The sequence below is a fragment of the Balaenoptera borealis genome (assembly GCF_965194805.1).
Source record: "Balaenoptera borealis genome assembly, chromosome: 13".
NCBI classification, from domain to species: Eukaryota; Metazoa; Chordata; class Mammalia; order Artiodactyla; family Balaenopteridae; genus Balaenoptera; species Balaenoptera borealis.
In genome coordinates, this window is record NC_138870.1 from 7,063,881 (window position 1) to 7,079,387 (window position 15,507).

A 15,507-nucleotide genomic window follows, 5' to 3' on the forward strand; every position below is an offset into this window, starting at 1 on the left:
CCCTCTATAAAAATATCAGCGGCACCCTCCTACCACCCACCCCGCGAGAAGACAAGAGCAGCTACGCTCCGGGTGGACGGGGGGCGCGGTGTCTTTGAGAGCTGACTCGCGTCCTGGTTTTGGATTCTTGGGGATGCTCCTCTCAGCCATACACACACCCTTCCCTGCTAACCCACACCAGGCTAGACACTGCTGAGCCCAGTGGAAAGCTACCAGCCCTATTGTGCTGAACCAGGCAAAGAAACAGCCTCAGAAACAGGAAGTCCCGCCCCTGAAGTGGGAGAGGGCAGGAGACCTGGGTCTCAGCCTCTTTGGATGGAGTGAGAGTTGCCTGGCACTGAGCGGTGAGCTCCTGGTCAAGCAGGGAGAACTCCAGGACCTCCTGTGGTTCCAGGCCTGCTGCAAGTTCTGGCTCCGCAGGCTGGGTGGCGTGGGGAGCAGGGGTTCCCCGCTGGCCTTCTCAGGCTTCCTTCCTTAGTTCTGCCTCAGTTTTTCCTGAGGGAAGATCCCTGCTGCAAGATTTCTGCATTTTTCCGTATCACCCTTGCCCTCTCTCAGTTCAGAGCCTCTGGATTGGGAGAGCCTGCTGATTACACAGAGGCCTGAGCTGTAGAGGGGTGTGTGTGATTCATTGATACCATTCATCCCCAAAGATGAGAGGACACCTGTAACTCACCCGGGGTCAGGATCACACACACAGACACATATACTCACAGCTTTTGTCTTCACACTCCCTACCTGACCTTAAATCTCTGAGCCTGCCTCAGTTTCCTCATGTGTACAATGGGGGATAATATTAGATTTCATGAGTTACTGTACACAAAGTGCCCACTACAATGCCCAGCACGTAATGAAGGCACAATACAGTGTAGCTATTCTTTTCCCTGTGTGTGGGGTGCCCTTCAGACCTACCATCTTTTAGGGTACAGTAGAGCTTCTAGGAGTCACTGGATGGGTGGGGAGACAGGTAGACGAAGGTAATGAAGTTCTGGGAAGGTAAGGGAATAAGGGAGGGGATGAGTACCAAGGAAAGGGCTTGCCAAGAAAGTATGACGGGCCTGGGGAGGCAGCTCAGAGATGGGCAAGTGGGTAGTTCAAGGCAGAGAAGGGCAGAAGTTCCTGGGGAAAGAGAACAGTCAAGAGGGTGGGGGAGGAGTGGAGAGGGTGGCGGGGACACCCAGGACTGAGGAAATAAACAAGGGGAGCGCCACCACAGGGGTGGAGGTAATGCTGCTGGGAATCAGCCCCCTCAGACTTTCCACTGCGAAGCGAAACCGTGAGCCCTGGGGTGCTGGGGGGGGGCAATGGGGAGGGGAAGTGCAGAAGGTGGAGGGAAGACAGAAGGACAGGGGCCAGGGCCCTGGGAGCAACAGAACGGCCTCTAGCTCAAGACAGCCACCTTACCTCCACTCTGCTCTCTGCCAGCGCCCTGCCCCGTCCCCCGGGACCCCCACCCCACCCTGACTGCACCCTCTGGCTGCCTGATCTGCCGGGCTTTCCTCTAGATTCCAGCCCCTGGTCATTGGTTCCTCCCTCTCTCTCCAGGCCTCCATTCCTCTTTTTCTAGATTCTCTTTCTCCAACACCCTCTTTGCAGAACCTCTCTTTTGAACATCAGTCCTTCCCCACTTTCTGACCTCTTCCCTTTGGAGGGCTGTGTGGCCCAGGCCTCAGAGGAGATGCGGGAGGCTCGGTTCCCGGCCTGGCTGCTTCTGCAACTGCTGTGGGCAGCTGCAGGTAAGGTGGGGACCACCCTCTGGGAGGGTTGACCTCCAGACCCACAGCAGGGGGTGAGGAGGGATTTCTCGATGACCACACAGATGCCAAGGTCCTTAGATTGGGTGGATTCTTCTAACGCCTTTCTTGGGGCAGTCCTTCAGCCCCCAAAGCCTCTCTTAGGTCTCCCCCTTGGCAGGGAAGGGGCAGAAACCCAAGGTCTCCCTCAGCCCTGTTTCTCCCTCAGAAAACAGTGAGGCTCCCTCTCTGCTCTGAAGTCTCTTGGCTCATGGCCCCTCCCCTTGGCCTCTCTTTTCCTCCCCAGTGGAGGCTCCAGACCCTGGGGCAGAGGTCCCGGTGGTGTGGGCCCAGGAGGGGGCGCCTGCCCAGCTCCCCTGCAGCCCCACGACCCCCCTCCAGGATCTCGGCCTTCTGCGAGCAAGACAAGTCACTTGGCAGCATCTACCAGACAGGTATGCACCCCAAACTGCAGCAACAAGACCCCCAGATCCAGCAGTAAAGGCATCCAGACTCCCAGTCCCAGGCCCAAGCCAGCCCTCTGTGTTCTCCCCGGAGCTGTCAGTCCCCCAGAAGCCAGTGGCGCGGCCCCCACCCCTGCCCTTCCTCCGCAGCCTGCCCCCCTCACACCTGCATCCCCCAGCACGCCTGCCTCTCTCCGGTGGTGGATGGTGCTGGCCAACCGGAGCGGGGGACGGGACGGTTAGCAGTCCAGAGATCTTCCCTTTGGGTGGGCTTCCTCATCCTCAAAGTGTGGTTGGACGGCCTCTTCCCCGGGGTTTCTCCCCCTCGGATTTCTCAGTCCCATCTCTCTCCTGCCCAGTGAGCCCGCGGCGCTCTCCCCCCGGGGCCCGGGGCCCCGCCGCTACACGGTGCTGAGGCTGGCTCCCGGAGGCCTGCGCGTCGGGAGGCCGCCCCTGCAGCCCCGCGTGCAGCTGGATGAGCGCGGCCTCCAGCGCGGGGACTTCTCGCTGTGGCTGCGCCCGGCCCGACGCGCCGACGCCGGCGAGTACCACGCCGCTGTGCGCCTCGGGGACCGCGCTCTCGCCTGCCGCCTCCGTCTGCGCGTGGGCCAGGCGGCGGGTAGGTGTGGGGGGGGGATGGAGGGGGGGAGAAGCGGGGCTAGGAGGAGGGCGCCCCATATCCCGCCGCCCCGGAGGCAGGAAGGGCTGGGCAGAGGCTGGCTGTGCTTCTAAGGATGCGCCCCAGGCCCTGACGGAGAGCCCCGAGGGGCGGAAGGGGCCGGCGAGCCTGCCTGCGGGGTGGAAGGTGCCCCCGGAGAAGCACGTGTGTCGGGGGAGGGCCCGGTGGAGAGATCGTATCACCCCTTGAGCTCCCCTTCCCCGACCCACAGCGGGAGTGCCAGGGTGGAGGAGGGGAGGCACCCCTTCCAGGGGAGAGTGCGGGGCTGGAGTGACCCCGTTCAGACATCTGTAGTCTGTAGCTCAGGGGGTGGGCTTAGTGGGGATCCTCAAGCAAGGCCTGGAGAAGGGGAAGCGTAGACCAAGCCCAGTGAACTGGAGGCAGGGGGCAGGGGAAGTCGGCAGGGGACTCCTGGGCATGCATTTTAAGCACCTCCAGGGGCCAGGCCCTGGGCTGGTTGGGTGGGAGGAGGGTTGGGAGAGAGAAGACAAAGAGATCTACAGCCAGGTGCCTGTTTCCAGGAGCGTCCAGCTTAGTTGGCCTGATGTGTTGGGAACGTGGGCCTGATCAACCTTCTCTGTCCTTGCCCAGTGACTGCCAGCCCCCTCGGGTCTCTGTGGACCTCCAGTTCCGTCATCTTGAACTGCTCCTTCAGCCGCCCTGATCGCCCAGCCTCTGTGCACTGGTTCCGGGGCCCAGGCAGAGTCCCCGTTCAGGAGTCCCCCCATCACCTCTTAGCCGGAAACTTCCTCTTCCTGCCCCATGTCAGCCCCTTGGACTCTGGGACCTGGGGCTGCACCCTCACCTACAGAGATGGCTTCAATGTCTCCACCACGTACAGCCTCACTGTTCTGGGTAACTCCTCCAGTCTGCCTTCACACTTGACCACAATCCCTTCCTGCCCCCCTGCCTCCCGTCACCTCCCCCGGACTTGTGAGCCCCCAAACCAAGCTGACGGCACCTGTGATTGCTCTGGGCCTCGCTGTCCCACTCCTTTCTCTTTCCCTTTGCAGCCTCTCAGCGGCTTCTCCCTTCCAGCTTTTCCCTTGGTCATCCGGCCTCACTTGCCAGCCTTTGGTCCCCTGCTGGCCCACGCGCACTCGGGGGTTCTGAGTGTCCTCAGTTCATCCAACTTATTCTGCTCCTTAGCACTCTTCAGAGCCGGACCACCTCCTGCACCCTTCCTCCTCCCTTCCCTGCAGACCTAGCGCTCCAGCCCCTTTGTAACTTGGGGCTCCCTTTTCTTTGCAGGCCTGGAGCCCCCAGTCCCTCTGACAGTGTACGCTGGAGCCGGTTCCAGGGTGGAGCTGCCCTGCCGCCTGCCTCCGGGTGTGGAGACCCAGTCTTCCCTCACTGCCACGTGGGCCCCTCCTGGGGGAGGCCCCGACCTCCTGGTGGCTGGAGACCATGGCAACTTTACCCTTCTACTAGAGGCTGTGGGCCAGGCCCAGGCTGGGACCTACGCCTGCCGCGTCCACCTGCAGGGGCAGCAGCTCAGTGCCACTGTCACTTTGGCAGTCATCACAGGTCAGCCCCAGGTGGGAAAGGACAGGAAGGGAAGGCTAGCTGGGCAAAGACTGGGCAAGTCTGCCTCATGATGCCAGGCCACAGGGCACAAGTTGCAGGGGGATGCCCCTTGTGGCCTCCTCTTTTCTCGCCCCCATATAACGAACAGAAACTGAAAATCTCCCCTGAGTCACTGGATGAATGTTCCACTCTTCCGTAAGGGACTCCCCTGCTCTGAATTGGGGGGAGGGTCAGAGAAGTTAGAAGGAGAGGTGGCAAAAGTTTGAATGGTTCAAGAGAAGTGGAATATAGTTCAAGAATCCTTGCCCACTTTGGAGCCAGGGCCTGGGTTAAAGTTGCGGGAAGTGGCCTGGACTGGGGAGGAATGAATAAATCCGTCCCTTAGTCAGCAAATATTTACTGAGCAAGGGCTTTTCAAGATAGTATAAAACAAACATAGAAGAAAAAACCAAACTCAGAAAATATGGGTTGATTGTTTGGTAGCTATCACCGCTTGGTTGTGTCTGCCGTACTCACCTATGCCACTAAATAGTAGCACCGCATAGTAGGCGCTTAATAATGTATATTGGTTGAATGAATAAATGAACCTGCCAACAACACATCTCCTGAAGACCAGTGCTGGATTTCCACTTGCTTCCCACGTATCTCTACATAGATATGGTACCCACGCCTGTCTCACTCTGAGCCCCATCTTTTCCTCGCACCCAATCCTCTTGCTAAGTCACCTTCCCGTCAGTAACTCCACTCATGTCCTACTCATCCTCAGCTTCCTCCTTCCCAGTCAGTTATCACAGCCTACCAATTCTTTCTGTCCAAGGTCTTCTTGAGGGTCCACTGTCTTGAGTCAGTTTTCCAAGCTATCTGCATGACAGCTCAACGGGAGAGAGATTGTTGCCCCTGTTTTACAGAGAAGGAACTTTCCCAAAGTCACAGAGCTGGGAAGTGCCAGACTTGGGGCTAAACTCAGGTGTCTGTGCCAGCAAACCTTCAGGGGCTTGTACACCATGCTCAGCTCCAGGCCATTCATCAATTTTCTCCTCCTGCCCATCCCCACCGCACAGCTTCGAGATGATCTGTCTCTAGATCTGTTGATCTGTTCTCTAGACATTCAGAAATGGGGATAGAATTCATTTGGGGGACACAGATGTGAGCCACAGCATGGAAGCAGGAAAAGTGCAAGGTCTCTGGGGGGCCAACTCACCTGAACGATGGGGGTTCTGAGCGTTTGAGTAGAAAGTCATGGAAACGAATCTGAAATATCTGTCATGTGATCCTTCCGGCCAGTTTGAGTTTGAACAGTCCCCCGAAGGCAGTAGGGAGCCTGGAAAGTTTGGGGGCAGCACAGTGATCTGACCAGAGCTTTGTCTTGATAAGATTAATTTGGCCATGACCCTGATCTCCTCCCCTCAGTCTCACCCAATCAGAGCCCAGGTGAGTCAAGGCGACTGAGACTTGGGAGTTGAGCCTATGCTTTCATGTAAGAGGGTCAGGGCCCCAAAAGATCTCTTCCCTCTAATTTTTTCAGTGACTCCCAAATCCCATGGATTACCTGGCAGCCTGAGAAAACTGCTTTGTGAGGTGACTCCAGCATCTGGACAAGAACACTTTGTGTGGAGCCCCCTGGACGAGCGGTCTCGCAGGACCTCTCCAGGCCCCTGGCTGCTGATGCCGGAGGCCAGGCTCCTTTCTCAGCCCTGGCAGTGCCGCCTGTACCAGGGGCAGAGGCTTCTCGGGACCGCGGTATACCTCGCTGAGCTGTCTCGCCCAGGTCCGAGACCCCACAGCACCATAGCCCCAACTCCAGACCAGTCACCTCCATCCCACTTCCAGACCTCCTCCCCACACCACGCCCCGTCCCCGCTCTTTCTCTCCAGCCAGGGAGCTGACCTCCAGCTCTTGTCTAGGCCTGACCCACTTCTGCCAATAATTAGCTGAGTGACCCTGGACAAGTCCCTTAAACTCTCTGGGTCTCATTGTCGGTAACATATCGGGGGGGGTATGGCAAGGTGTCCTTCCAGCCATGACCCTATGGCTGTTGCAATCCTGACCTCTCTCCGTAGGTGCCCAACGTTCTGGGAGAGCCCCGGGGGCCCGGAAAACAGGCCACTTCCCTCTCCTCATCCTTGGTATCCTCTTCCTGCTCGTGTTGGTGACTGGAGCCTTTAGCTTTCACCTTTGGAGAAGACGGGTGAGCCGGGAGCCCCCTCCCCAGTCCTTGGTGTGCTGTCTGGCACCCCTTCCTCAGGTAGATGAGCAAGGTTGACCCCTGAACTTGCCCTCAGAGCCCCCTCTCCATGAGCCTCTGCACTCCAGGGACCCCTTGTACCTGAAGGAACCAAAGGAGGCTCGGAGGGGCTGAGAGAAGGCCTGGGACCATATGGGCAGGGAGGGGCCTGGGAAGGAATAGCTTATTCCCTTTCCCTTCCCCCTCCTCTTTCTCCTACCCTCCGTGTCTGGCTTCCCACAGTGGCGACCAAGAAGATTCTCTGCCTTAGAGCACGGGACTCACCCACCTCAGGCTCAGAGCAAGATAGAGGATCCGGAGCCCGAGCCGGAGCCCGAGCCGGAGCCCGAGCCGGAGCCGCAGCCGCAGCTGAAGCAGCCCTGAGCTGGAGCCGGGCAGCCCCTGCCCCTCCGCAGTTCAGTGCAAATAAACTCCCCGTCAGCAGCAAGCCTGAGTCTGGCCCCTTCTTGCCGAGGGAAGGTTCTGTCTCTCCCCAGCCTCTGGGGCTCCCTTCTCACACCCTGGCCTTCTGACCTACTTTCCCCAGGCAGTCTTGCATCTTCCCCTTTTCCGTTCCTGGTTTCTTCGTGAGTCTTTCTTCCTGGTCTCTCTCTTGCTCTTTCTTTCTCCTGGGGAGTCGTTTTCCGGAAGGTCCGAGCAGCCCTCACCCCTCACCCCTCCAGCCCCCTCCTCCGTCCTGCTCACGTTGCTCTGGCTGCCCGCTTTCCTTTCTATTTTGCTCCTCTGGCCCACCCCACGCGCGCCATACCTCAGCACGGTCCTTGGCCCTCTGGCGGCAGCGCGCGCGCGCACACACACACACACACACACACACACACTCACACACACACTCAGCCCTGCCGGGTCGAGTCCTCCCGGAGATGGGGTCTCGCAACCTTTCTGGGTGGCAGCCTCCGCCTCACCCCTACATTCCGCAGCCCTGGGCGACCTGTCTGGTCCCAGTAACGAGAGCACACTGCCCCCCAGTGGTCTCTGTTTGTCACACACCACCGGAGGCCACAGGGCAGGCTGAGGCAGATTAGCAGTGTGGGGACCGGAGACCAGGCAGCTCAGATGCCCCGTGGGCTGGCTCTACCTTTGTGACTGCGCTCTCCGTGGTCCGCGCACGAGCGCGCACCCAGCGACTGTCTCCCGCCCTGTACACCCTCAGGACAGATCACCCTGGCCCTGGCAAAGTTATGATCCAAGTCTGACACAGGGGAGTCCTGGGGACAAAGTCCCCCACGTGGGGAAGAGAACAGACAACCAGACTCTGGCTGCTGCTAGAGCCTCAGGAGTCCAGAACCCTGGCTTCTGATCCCGGCTGTGCTGATGTGACCAGAGCTAGTCTCCTTGAGCCTCAGTTTCCTCATCTATTAAATGGGGCAAGGATGATACTGCACCCAAAGGGGTTGTGCAGACATTGGATAATACAAGGGCTTTGAAACCTGTGACGGTGCTGAGCGTCCAGTCGTGAAGGAGGAGAAGACCCACGAGCCTGACTGCCGCCTTGCTCTGTCTGTCTGTCTCTCTAGGAGGGAACATTTCTCTGGGCGGGGCAGACGGTGCTTTAGCAGAGCACACACACACACACTCACACACACACACACTCACACACACACACACACACACACACACACTCACACACACACACACACACACACACAGGGACCCAGCCCTCCGCCTGCAGTGTTTGCAGGGCTCTGGACCTGGGCTGAGGGAGCTGTCACCCTGGAGTGGAGGGAGAACACGTTGCAAGCGGGTAGGAGCTGGTCTACAGGCGCCAAGGGGTGGTGCACAGACACAGGATGTGGCAAAGGCCCTGCCACTGTCCCCCGAGCCTGTGTGCTGTGTGCAGTGACACAGACACGAACCATGAAGCTGAAGACCTGCCCTGTGGAGACACAATGGCCAGAGACTTGGGGACAGAATGGGGAGACGAGCACCTTCGTTCTGTGCAGAGCCCTGGTGGGGAGGGGCCTGAATAATGACCCATTTGAGGCCCTCTGAAGTTCCCAGCCTTAGGATGGTGGTGACCCTTGTCTCGTCACAGGCAGGGACACAGGGGCGCAGAAAGGAGGCTCTGGGGGCTCGCCAGGGACGGTCACACTGTAAGGAGAGGCCTGAAGCCCCTTGGAGCGGCCTTCAAAGCACCATCTCCCCCCTTTGCTGTGGGCTAGGGGCGCTGCCAAGGAGACTCCTCGGCTCTGCCCACAACCTGCTCTCCACGGCCGTGGTGGAAGCCACCAGGCTTTAATGGAGCAGGGGTTTCCTGGAAAGTTCCGTGGGTGACATTCTTCCTCTCTACGAGGTGACACCCTCTGCCCTTTGGGCTTCTGAGAGGAGTCACTGAGGATTCACAGGCTCTGTGCAGGGACGTCCCCGCGCTCCTGCACAAAGGGGACAGGGAGGGGACAGAGGCCACCTGTTCCTCCACCCACTGAGGAAGAGAAGAGCAGACAGCAGAAGCGAGAGGGGGCAGGGGGCTTGTGTAGCAGTGCTCCTTTGATTAATTCTCCCCCCTGTCTCTGTGGGATCTCTCCTGGGGACAGGGTCGCTTTCCTGCTCCTGCCCCTCTGGCCCGGAGCCCCACTCCCCATCCAGCAAGAGAACCTCCAGCCCTATCCATGTCCTCTTAGGGTCCAGGGAATGAGGTTAATCCATCCTGTTTCACCAAGTTTATCTGCAAACTGACATTCCAGGCTGGGGTCCTGCAGGGGAAAGGGCGGCAAGGAGGCAGGGAGCTCATGGTGGGTGTGGGGAGGGGGAATTGTCTTCGGTCCTCATTAAAAAGGAAGGGAGGGGAGCTCCCTGGTGGCCTAGTGGTTAGGATTCCGGGCTTTCCCCCTGTGGCCTGGGTTCAAGCCCTGGTAGGGGAACTGAGATCCCGTAAGCCGCGCGGTACAGACAAAAAAAAAAAAAAAAAAAAAAAAAGGGGGAAGGGGGTGTATTAGTTGTTTACTGCCATGTAACAAATCACCCCCAAACTCAGTAATTTAAGACAGTAAAGATATTATCTCACAAGTTCAGGAATCTGGAAGCAGCCTGGCCGAGTAGTTCTGGTGCGGGTCTCGTACGGGGGTTTCTGCCACGATTTGGGCCAGGGCTGTAGGCATCTGAAGTCTGGGCTGGGCTGGAGGACCTGGTGGTGAAAAAGTTCCCTCAGGCGGCTGCCGGCCAGGGGCGTTGGTCTCTCCCCACATGGGCCTCTTCACAGGGCTGCTCATGACCTAGCAAGACGAACGCTACCATGTCTTTACAATCTAATCTGGAGAGTGACGTGCCATCCCTTCTGCTGTTTTCTGTTGGCCACAGAGCCCATGCTGGTACAGTGTCGGGGACAGCATGAGGGTGTGAGGTGAAGGAAGCAGGAATCGCGGGGGCCATGTTGCACCCCGCTATCATGGTGGGGAACGGTGCCTGAAAGAGACATAGGTCAAGGGGGGAAGAGGCCTCTCTGAGGACCTCCACCCCCAGCCCTGCCAGGGACCTGATGGCCTCCTCCAGAAGTTCTGGAGGCCAAACGAGGTCCAGAGCTTTGCCCAGTCCAGCGTGTCAGGCAAGAGGCCATACTGTGCGCCTTCAGGCCTGTGGTCACCGTTGCCGGTGTGTCCCCCGCCCCCGATCTGGTCTTCTCATCTCCACGGGGCAGGGCAGCCCCGCAAATGTGCCTGCCTCACCTCCCCCAGCAGCCAGAGGTACTAGGCCTGGGCCCCTGCTGTTACCCCTCCCCCAAAGGAGGTGAGCTTAGCTTTCCCTGCTCGGGCCCACCCCAAGGTGGGGTTCGCCCTTTGAAGGGAGTGAGATTGGGGTGGGGATGGGTTCTATCTGCTCCACTCTGTGGCTGACAGTTTCTCCAGGGGCTGCAGGTGCCAGCTGGCTGAGCCCAGGCTGGGCTCTGAAATTTGCCTGCTCATACCTCCCATGGGGCGGGAGGCCTTGGAACCACCCTCTGAGAGTTGTAGAAAGTGGTCGTGGAACCCGGGGGGGAATGTGGCCTGGGTGGAGGTGATGCAGCCCTGCAGAACTCTGCTTCCCAGAGAACAGCCTCTGTGACCCCTCGCCCCTCCCCCACCCCCAAGCCCCGCCCGCGCCCGCTTTGCCGAGGCTGCGGAGGGTGCCGCCGCAGCTGTTCTGGTGAGGAGGCCACCACAGGACTGCACCTGGGGCTTCCAACCTCCCTGCTCCACAGGCGGCCCCACCCCTCCTCCCATAGCCTGGTCCCCGACATTCTGTCAGCAGCCTGGGTGCTGGCTGCCCTCTGTCTCCACCTCTTGCTCCCCCCTTGGTCTCCCCCCCGCACCTCCAGCCTGGAGACAAAATACAAGCAGCAAAAATAGCTTTGTTTCAGGGACCAGGAGACTTCTGGGAACCCCCATGCTCCGAGCCTACCGTCATATAATGGGGCAGAGAGCTTAACCTCGGTTTCTTCTTCTGTAAAATGAGGATAGTCATACGCGCTGAAAAGGTCTGGCATGTGCTAATGTATGTGAAAGTGCTTTGAAAATGGAAAATCTCTCTATAGATGTGAGGGACCCTGGGGGTGCCGAGCCTCAGAAGCCCCAGATGAGGTCACTGGCCTCCTACCCCCTCCATTGCTGTGGGAGAAGACTTCCCGCCTCCTCATCCTGGCCTTTTTTTTTTTAAATTGAAGTACAGTTGATTTACAATATTATATTAGTCTCAGGTGTACAGCATAGTGATTCAATATTTTTAGAGATTATACTCCATTTAAAGTTATTACAAAATGATGGCTATATTTCCCTGTGCTGTACAATAGGTTCTTGTTGCTTCTTTATTTTATACATAGTAGTTTGTATCTCTTAACCACCTACCCCTCTCGTGCCCTTCCCCCTTCATCCTGGCCTTTCTTTTTAATTTATTTTATTTATGTATTTTTGGCTGCGTTGGGTCTTCGTTGCTGCGCGCTGGCATTCTCTAACTGCTGCGAGCTGGGGCTACTCTTTGGTGCGGTGCACGGGCTTCTCACTGTGGTGGCTTCTCTTGTTGCGGAGCATGGGCTCTAGGCACACGGCTTCAATAGTTGTGGCACATGGGCTCAGTAGTTGTGTCTCTTGGGCTCTAGAGCACAGGCTCAGTAATTGTGGCGCACGGGCTTAGTTGCTCCGCGGCCTGTGGGATCTTCCCGGACCAGGGCTCGAACCCGTGTCCCCTGCATTGGCAGGCGGATTCTTAACCCCTGCGCCACCAGGGAAGCCCTCCTGGCCTTTCTTAACGCAGAGGAGAGGCAGTAGGGTGAGGGGGACCATCCAGGGATTAGGGGCCAAGCAGGTAAGTTCAAATCCTAGTGCCATCAGGTGTAGTTACTAGCTTTGTGACTGTTAGCGATTCTCTTAAACTTTTCGAGCCTCAGTTTCCTCATCTGTATGGTCTGGAAAATAATACTTATGCCCGATCATTGTTGTAAGGATTAAATAAAATACACAACCATATAAAGCACACAGCAGTTCTAAATGTTCAATATAAACTTGCTGTCTCTTCCCCTTTTCTTTTCCTGCTTGAAAACCCCAGAGGGAGGCATTGGTTCCTGGGAACCCATCTTCACAGGCAGTCACAGGCCACAGACCCAAGAGCTGGGTGGAACTGATGTACCAGATGGACTGGACATCAGTACCAGTACATCACACCGTCCATCTGGTACATCAGTTGCAAACTGGTGGGCCCTGAGCTAGATCCAGCCCTTGGAATGCTTTGTGTGATTTATTCAGTGTTAGAACAAAACACAAAATTAGTTGCCAACATTAAAATTAGGAGATATTACATAAATGTCTGGTTTCCCACCTTCTCTTGAAATTTTGGCAGAGCTGGCGACTCTGGGTTCACGTTCTGGTACAACCTCTACTGTCAGCTCAGCTGGAGCTGTGTGGTTAGTAGCTGCCCTCATTAGCTGAGGCAGGGCCTCTGTTTACCTCAGTCCTCACCCCTCCCTATTGTTTACTACCAGCTTTTCTCAGTTATAGTGCCTAGCAGGCTCCTATAGGCATTTAAATCTGTGAGCCTTTCTATAGCCCCTCTGCATTCATTCATTCAGAAAGTGTTCACCAGCCAGGGGCGGGGGGGAGGGGGGAACAGAGAGTTTGCATTTAAGAGGGACAGAGTTTCAGTGGGGGAAGATGAAAAAGTTCTGGAGATGGGTGGTGGTGAAGGTTGTACAATAACATGAACGTACTTAATGGCATAGAACTGAACACTTAAAAATGGTTAAAATGGTAAATTGTATGGGATGTATCTATTACCACCGTATATTTAAAATCAATCAATATCAATACAACTTAATATTTTAAAAAGTATTCGACAAGTATTAAGAGTCTACCAGGCCCCAGGCTCTCTGCTGGGTGCTAAGTAAGACAGACGTGGTCACCACTGTAGCCCGTGAGACAGACACTAAACAAAGATTTCATAATTGTTTCACTTAGATAAGTGCTTCCAAGGGAGAAGCCGCACAGGGTACTGGGAGGTCTTACCACAGGTGAACCTTCATTCAACTGGGGCGCCTGAGCAGCCTTCTCAGACTATGAGGTGAGGGTGTGGAGCAAGGTACAAACAGCCAATCCTGCCCCTGGGGTGGGTGTGCTGTTCCTCACCCCACAACCCTCACCTCTGGACCACCCGCCTCCAGGCTTCTTTCAGGGGAGAAATCAACTTCAGTCTCATTCCAGCCTCTGTTATGTTGAATTTTCTTTCACTGAGAGCAGAGCCCAGCGGTTACTGATCTATGCTTCCCGCGGAAGCCTTTCTCAACCTCCCAGTTGAAATAAGGTTCCCTGTGACAAGCTGTCCCAACATTCTGTGCTCCTCCCTTTGTAGCACTTATCCAGTTACGATGGAATTATTAAATGTTTAGTGTCCGTGTCACCATGTCTAGCTTACTTAACATTACACCCCCGGGCCCCAGCAGAGTGCCTTGGGCTGGTAAACACTGCACATTTGTTGAATATACAAATGAATGGAGAGAACTAGGCCAGGTCAGGGGTTATGGTCTTAAATGCCTACAGGAGCCTGCTCAGTCATGTAAATGAGAAAAGCAGGAAGGATGTTTGCATTCCTGCCTGAAGGAGGACACACACTCTTCCTTGAAGGACACGCCTTAGGGGTTGCACCTAATACTTGCTCTTATATCCATTAACCAAAACCGAGTCATTTAGCCATACCCAGCTGCAAGGGAGGCTGGGAAATATAACTTAAATCTGGGCAACAATGAGCTCAGCTAAAAATCGAGGGTTCTATTACTAAGGAAGAAGGAGAAAACAGATTTGGGGGACAACTAAAGGTCTGTCTGTGCAGAGAGAGAGCTAAGAACTGAAGAGTGGATACAAGTTTTCCAGTTTGGTGATTCTCAATGTGTGGCCCATGGGGGTCCCTGAGACCCTTTTGGGGAGGGGGTGTTGCCAGGTCAAACCATTTTCATAAAAAGAATAGGACATTATTTGCCTTTGTCACTATGTTGACATTACAATGATGTTGCAAAATCTGGGTTAGACTGCTGCCTTAGCACAAATCAAGGTCATGGTGTCAAACCACGCTATGGTCATTGTGCTCTCTACCGCCAGGCACTTGCAGTAAAAAAAGAAGAAAAAAAATTAATGCCAGTTTCACTTTAGAATGCACTTGATGAAGCAGTAAATATATATTAATTGTATTAACTCTCAACCCCTGGGTACACTGTGTTATGAAATGAGAAGTAGCAGAAAGCGCTTTGGCTGCAAATAAAGCACAATGGTTGTATCAACAGAAACACTCGTATTAATAGCTGGAGTTGCAAGCTGAACTAGCCACTTTTGTTCGTAGTAAGGGAATGTCGTGATGACACGCGCATGTTGGAAGGACCACTCAGGCTGCTGTGCAGAGGATGGCCTGGAGGAAGGTAGAATGGAGAGGCCAGGAGGCCAGTGAGGAGGCAGGAGCTGTGGTCCAGGCGAAGGATGATGATGGCACCGTGGATTGGAGTGGTGGTGGTGGGCAGAGTGACTTGGACAGACTTCAGAGCTGCTTAGAAGGTAACTTCCAGGGGAACTGGTAAATAAATACATGGGAGGGGGCGGGTGAGGAAGGAGGCAGAGATTACACCCGGCTCCTTGGGCTTGAGCAGCTTGGTGGATGGTGGAGCCCTCACTGAGTGGGAAACTTGAACAAGAAGTAGGTTTGGAGGGCAGTACTATTCAGGGGATGAGTTTAGTTTGGGATGCGTTGAGTTTGCTATGTCTGATGAACATCCAAACGGAGAAACCCAATGGGCAGACGGATACCCCCATTCGGCGCTCATGAGAGATCTGGGCCAGAGAGAAACATTTGAGGGTTGGCCGTGGACGAAGGCCCAGAGGAAAGGAGCCTGGTCCATGGTCACTCTGGGTGTCTGAAATGCCTCAGCCCAGGCCTTTTCTGCTACACGGGCCCAACTATAATGCCCCTGGGGAGGGAGCCCCAGAAGCCCTCCCGGAACAAATGTCCTCAGGGTCCTGGAGCCAGGGGCTGTGTGGGGCTGACCACAGCGGCTATCGTAGGCCCTCTATCTCCCCCCCCCCCCACATCTGCTTTCCCTGAAGCCCAGGCCAGACTGTAGTATCACTGATACAATCTTTTTCTTGCCACCCAACGAAAAGCACAGTGACGCTTGTTCTCGCCACTCAATGAGAAGCGCAGTGACACTCTGGGCTCCAGCCGGGTTCTGCTGATTTTTTTCCCTTGACTTTGCCATTTTCATTTTGACAACTTCCCCAAGAGGCAGGGGGTGGGGACCCCAGCCCCAGGTGGTGACGTTGGGGGCTGGCCCAGGTCTGGGGCGTGGACGAGCTCACTACCAGGCTTCCTGTGTCTCCGGTTTAGCACATCTCTGCAGAAGTAACAGGCGCTCTCCCCGGT

General features: G+C 56.1%; 1 protein-coding gene across 4 annotated transcripts; it reads left to right on the forward strand.

The window, feature by feature from the left end:
* The first annotated feature begins 65 nt into the window (after positions 1-65).
* On the forward strand, positions 66-7,075 carry LAG3 (lymphocyte activating 3). 4 transcript variants are annotated; one of them, XM_082349817.1, is made up of 8 exons: positions 66-1,736; positions 2,041-2,293; positions 2,557-2,816; positions 3,468-3,731; positions 4,128-4,403; positions 5,929-6,171; positions 6,464-6,591; positions 6,871-7,075. In XM_082349817.1, the coding sequence occupies exons 1-8, from the start codon at positions 1,679-1,681 to the stop codon at positions 7,009-7,011; spliced, it is 1,623 nt and encodes a 540-aa protein (XP_082205943.1). In that variant the 5' UTR covers positions 66-1,678; the 3' UTR covers positions 7,012-7,075. The 4 variants fall into 4 exon arrangements, with proteins under 4 accessions (XP_082205943.1, XP_082205940.1, XP_082205941.1 ...); XM_082349814.1 differs by having other exon boundaries at positions 2,041-2,188; positions 6,464-6,648; XM_082349815.1 differs by having other exon boundaries at positions 2,041-2,188.
* Positions 7,076-15,507: the final 8,432 nt, after the last annotated feature.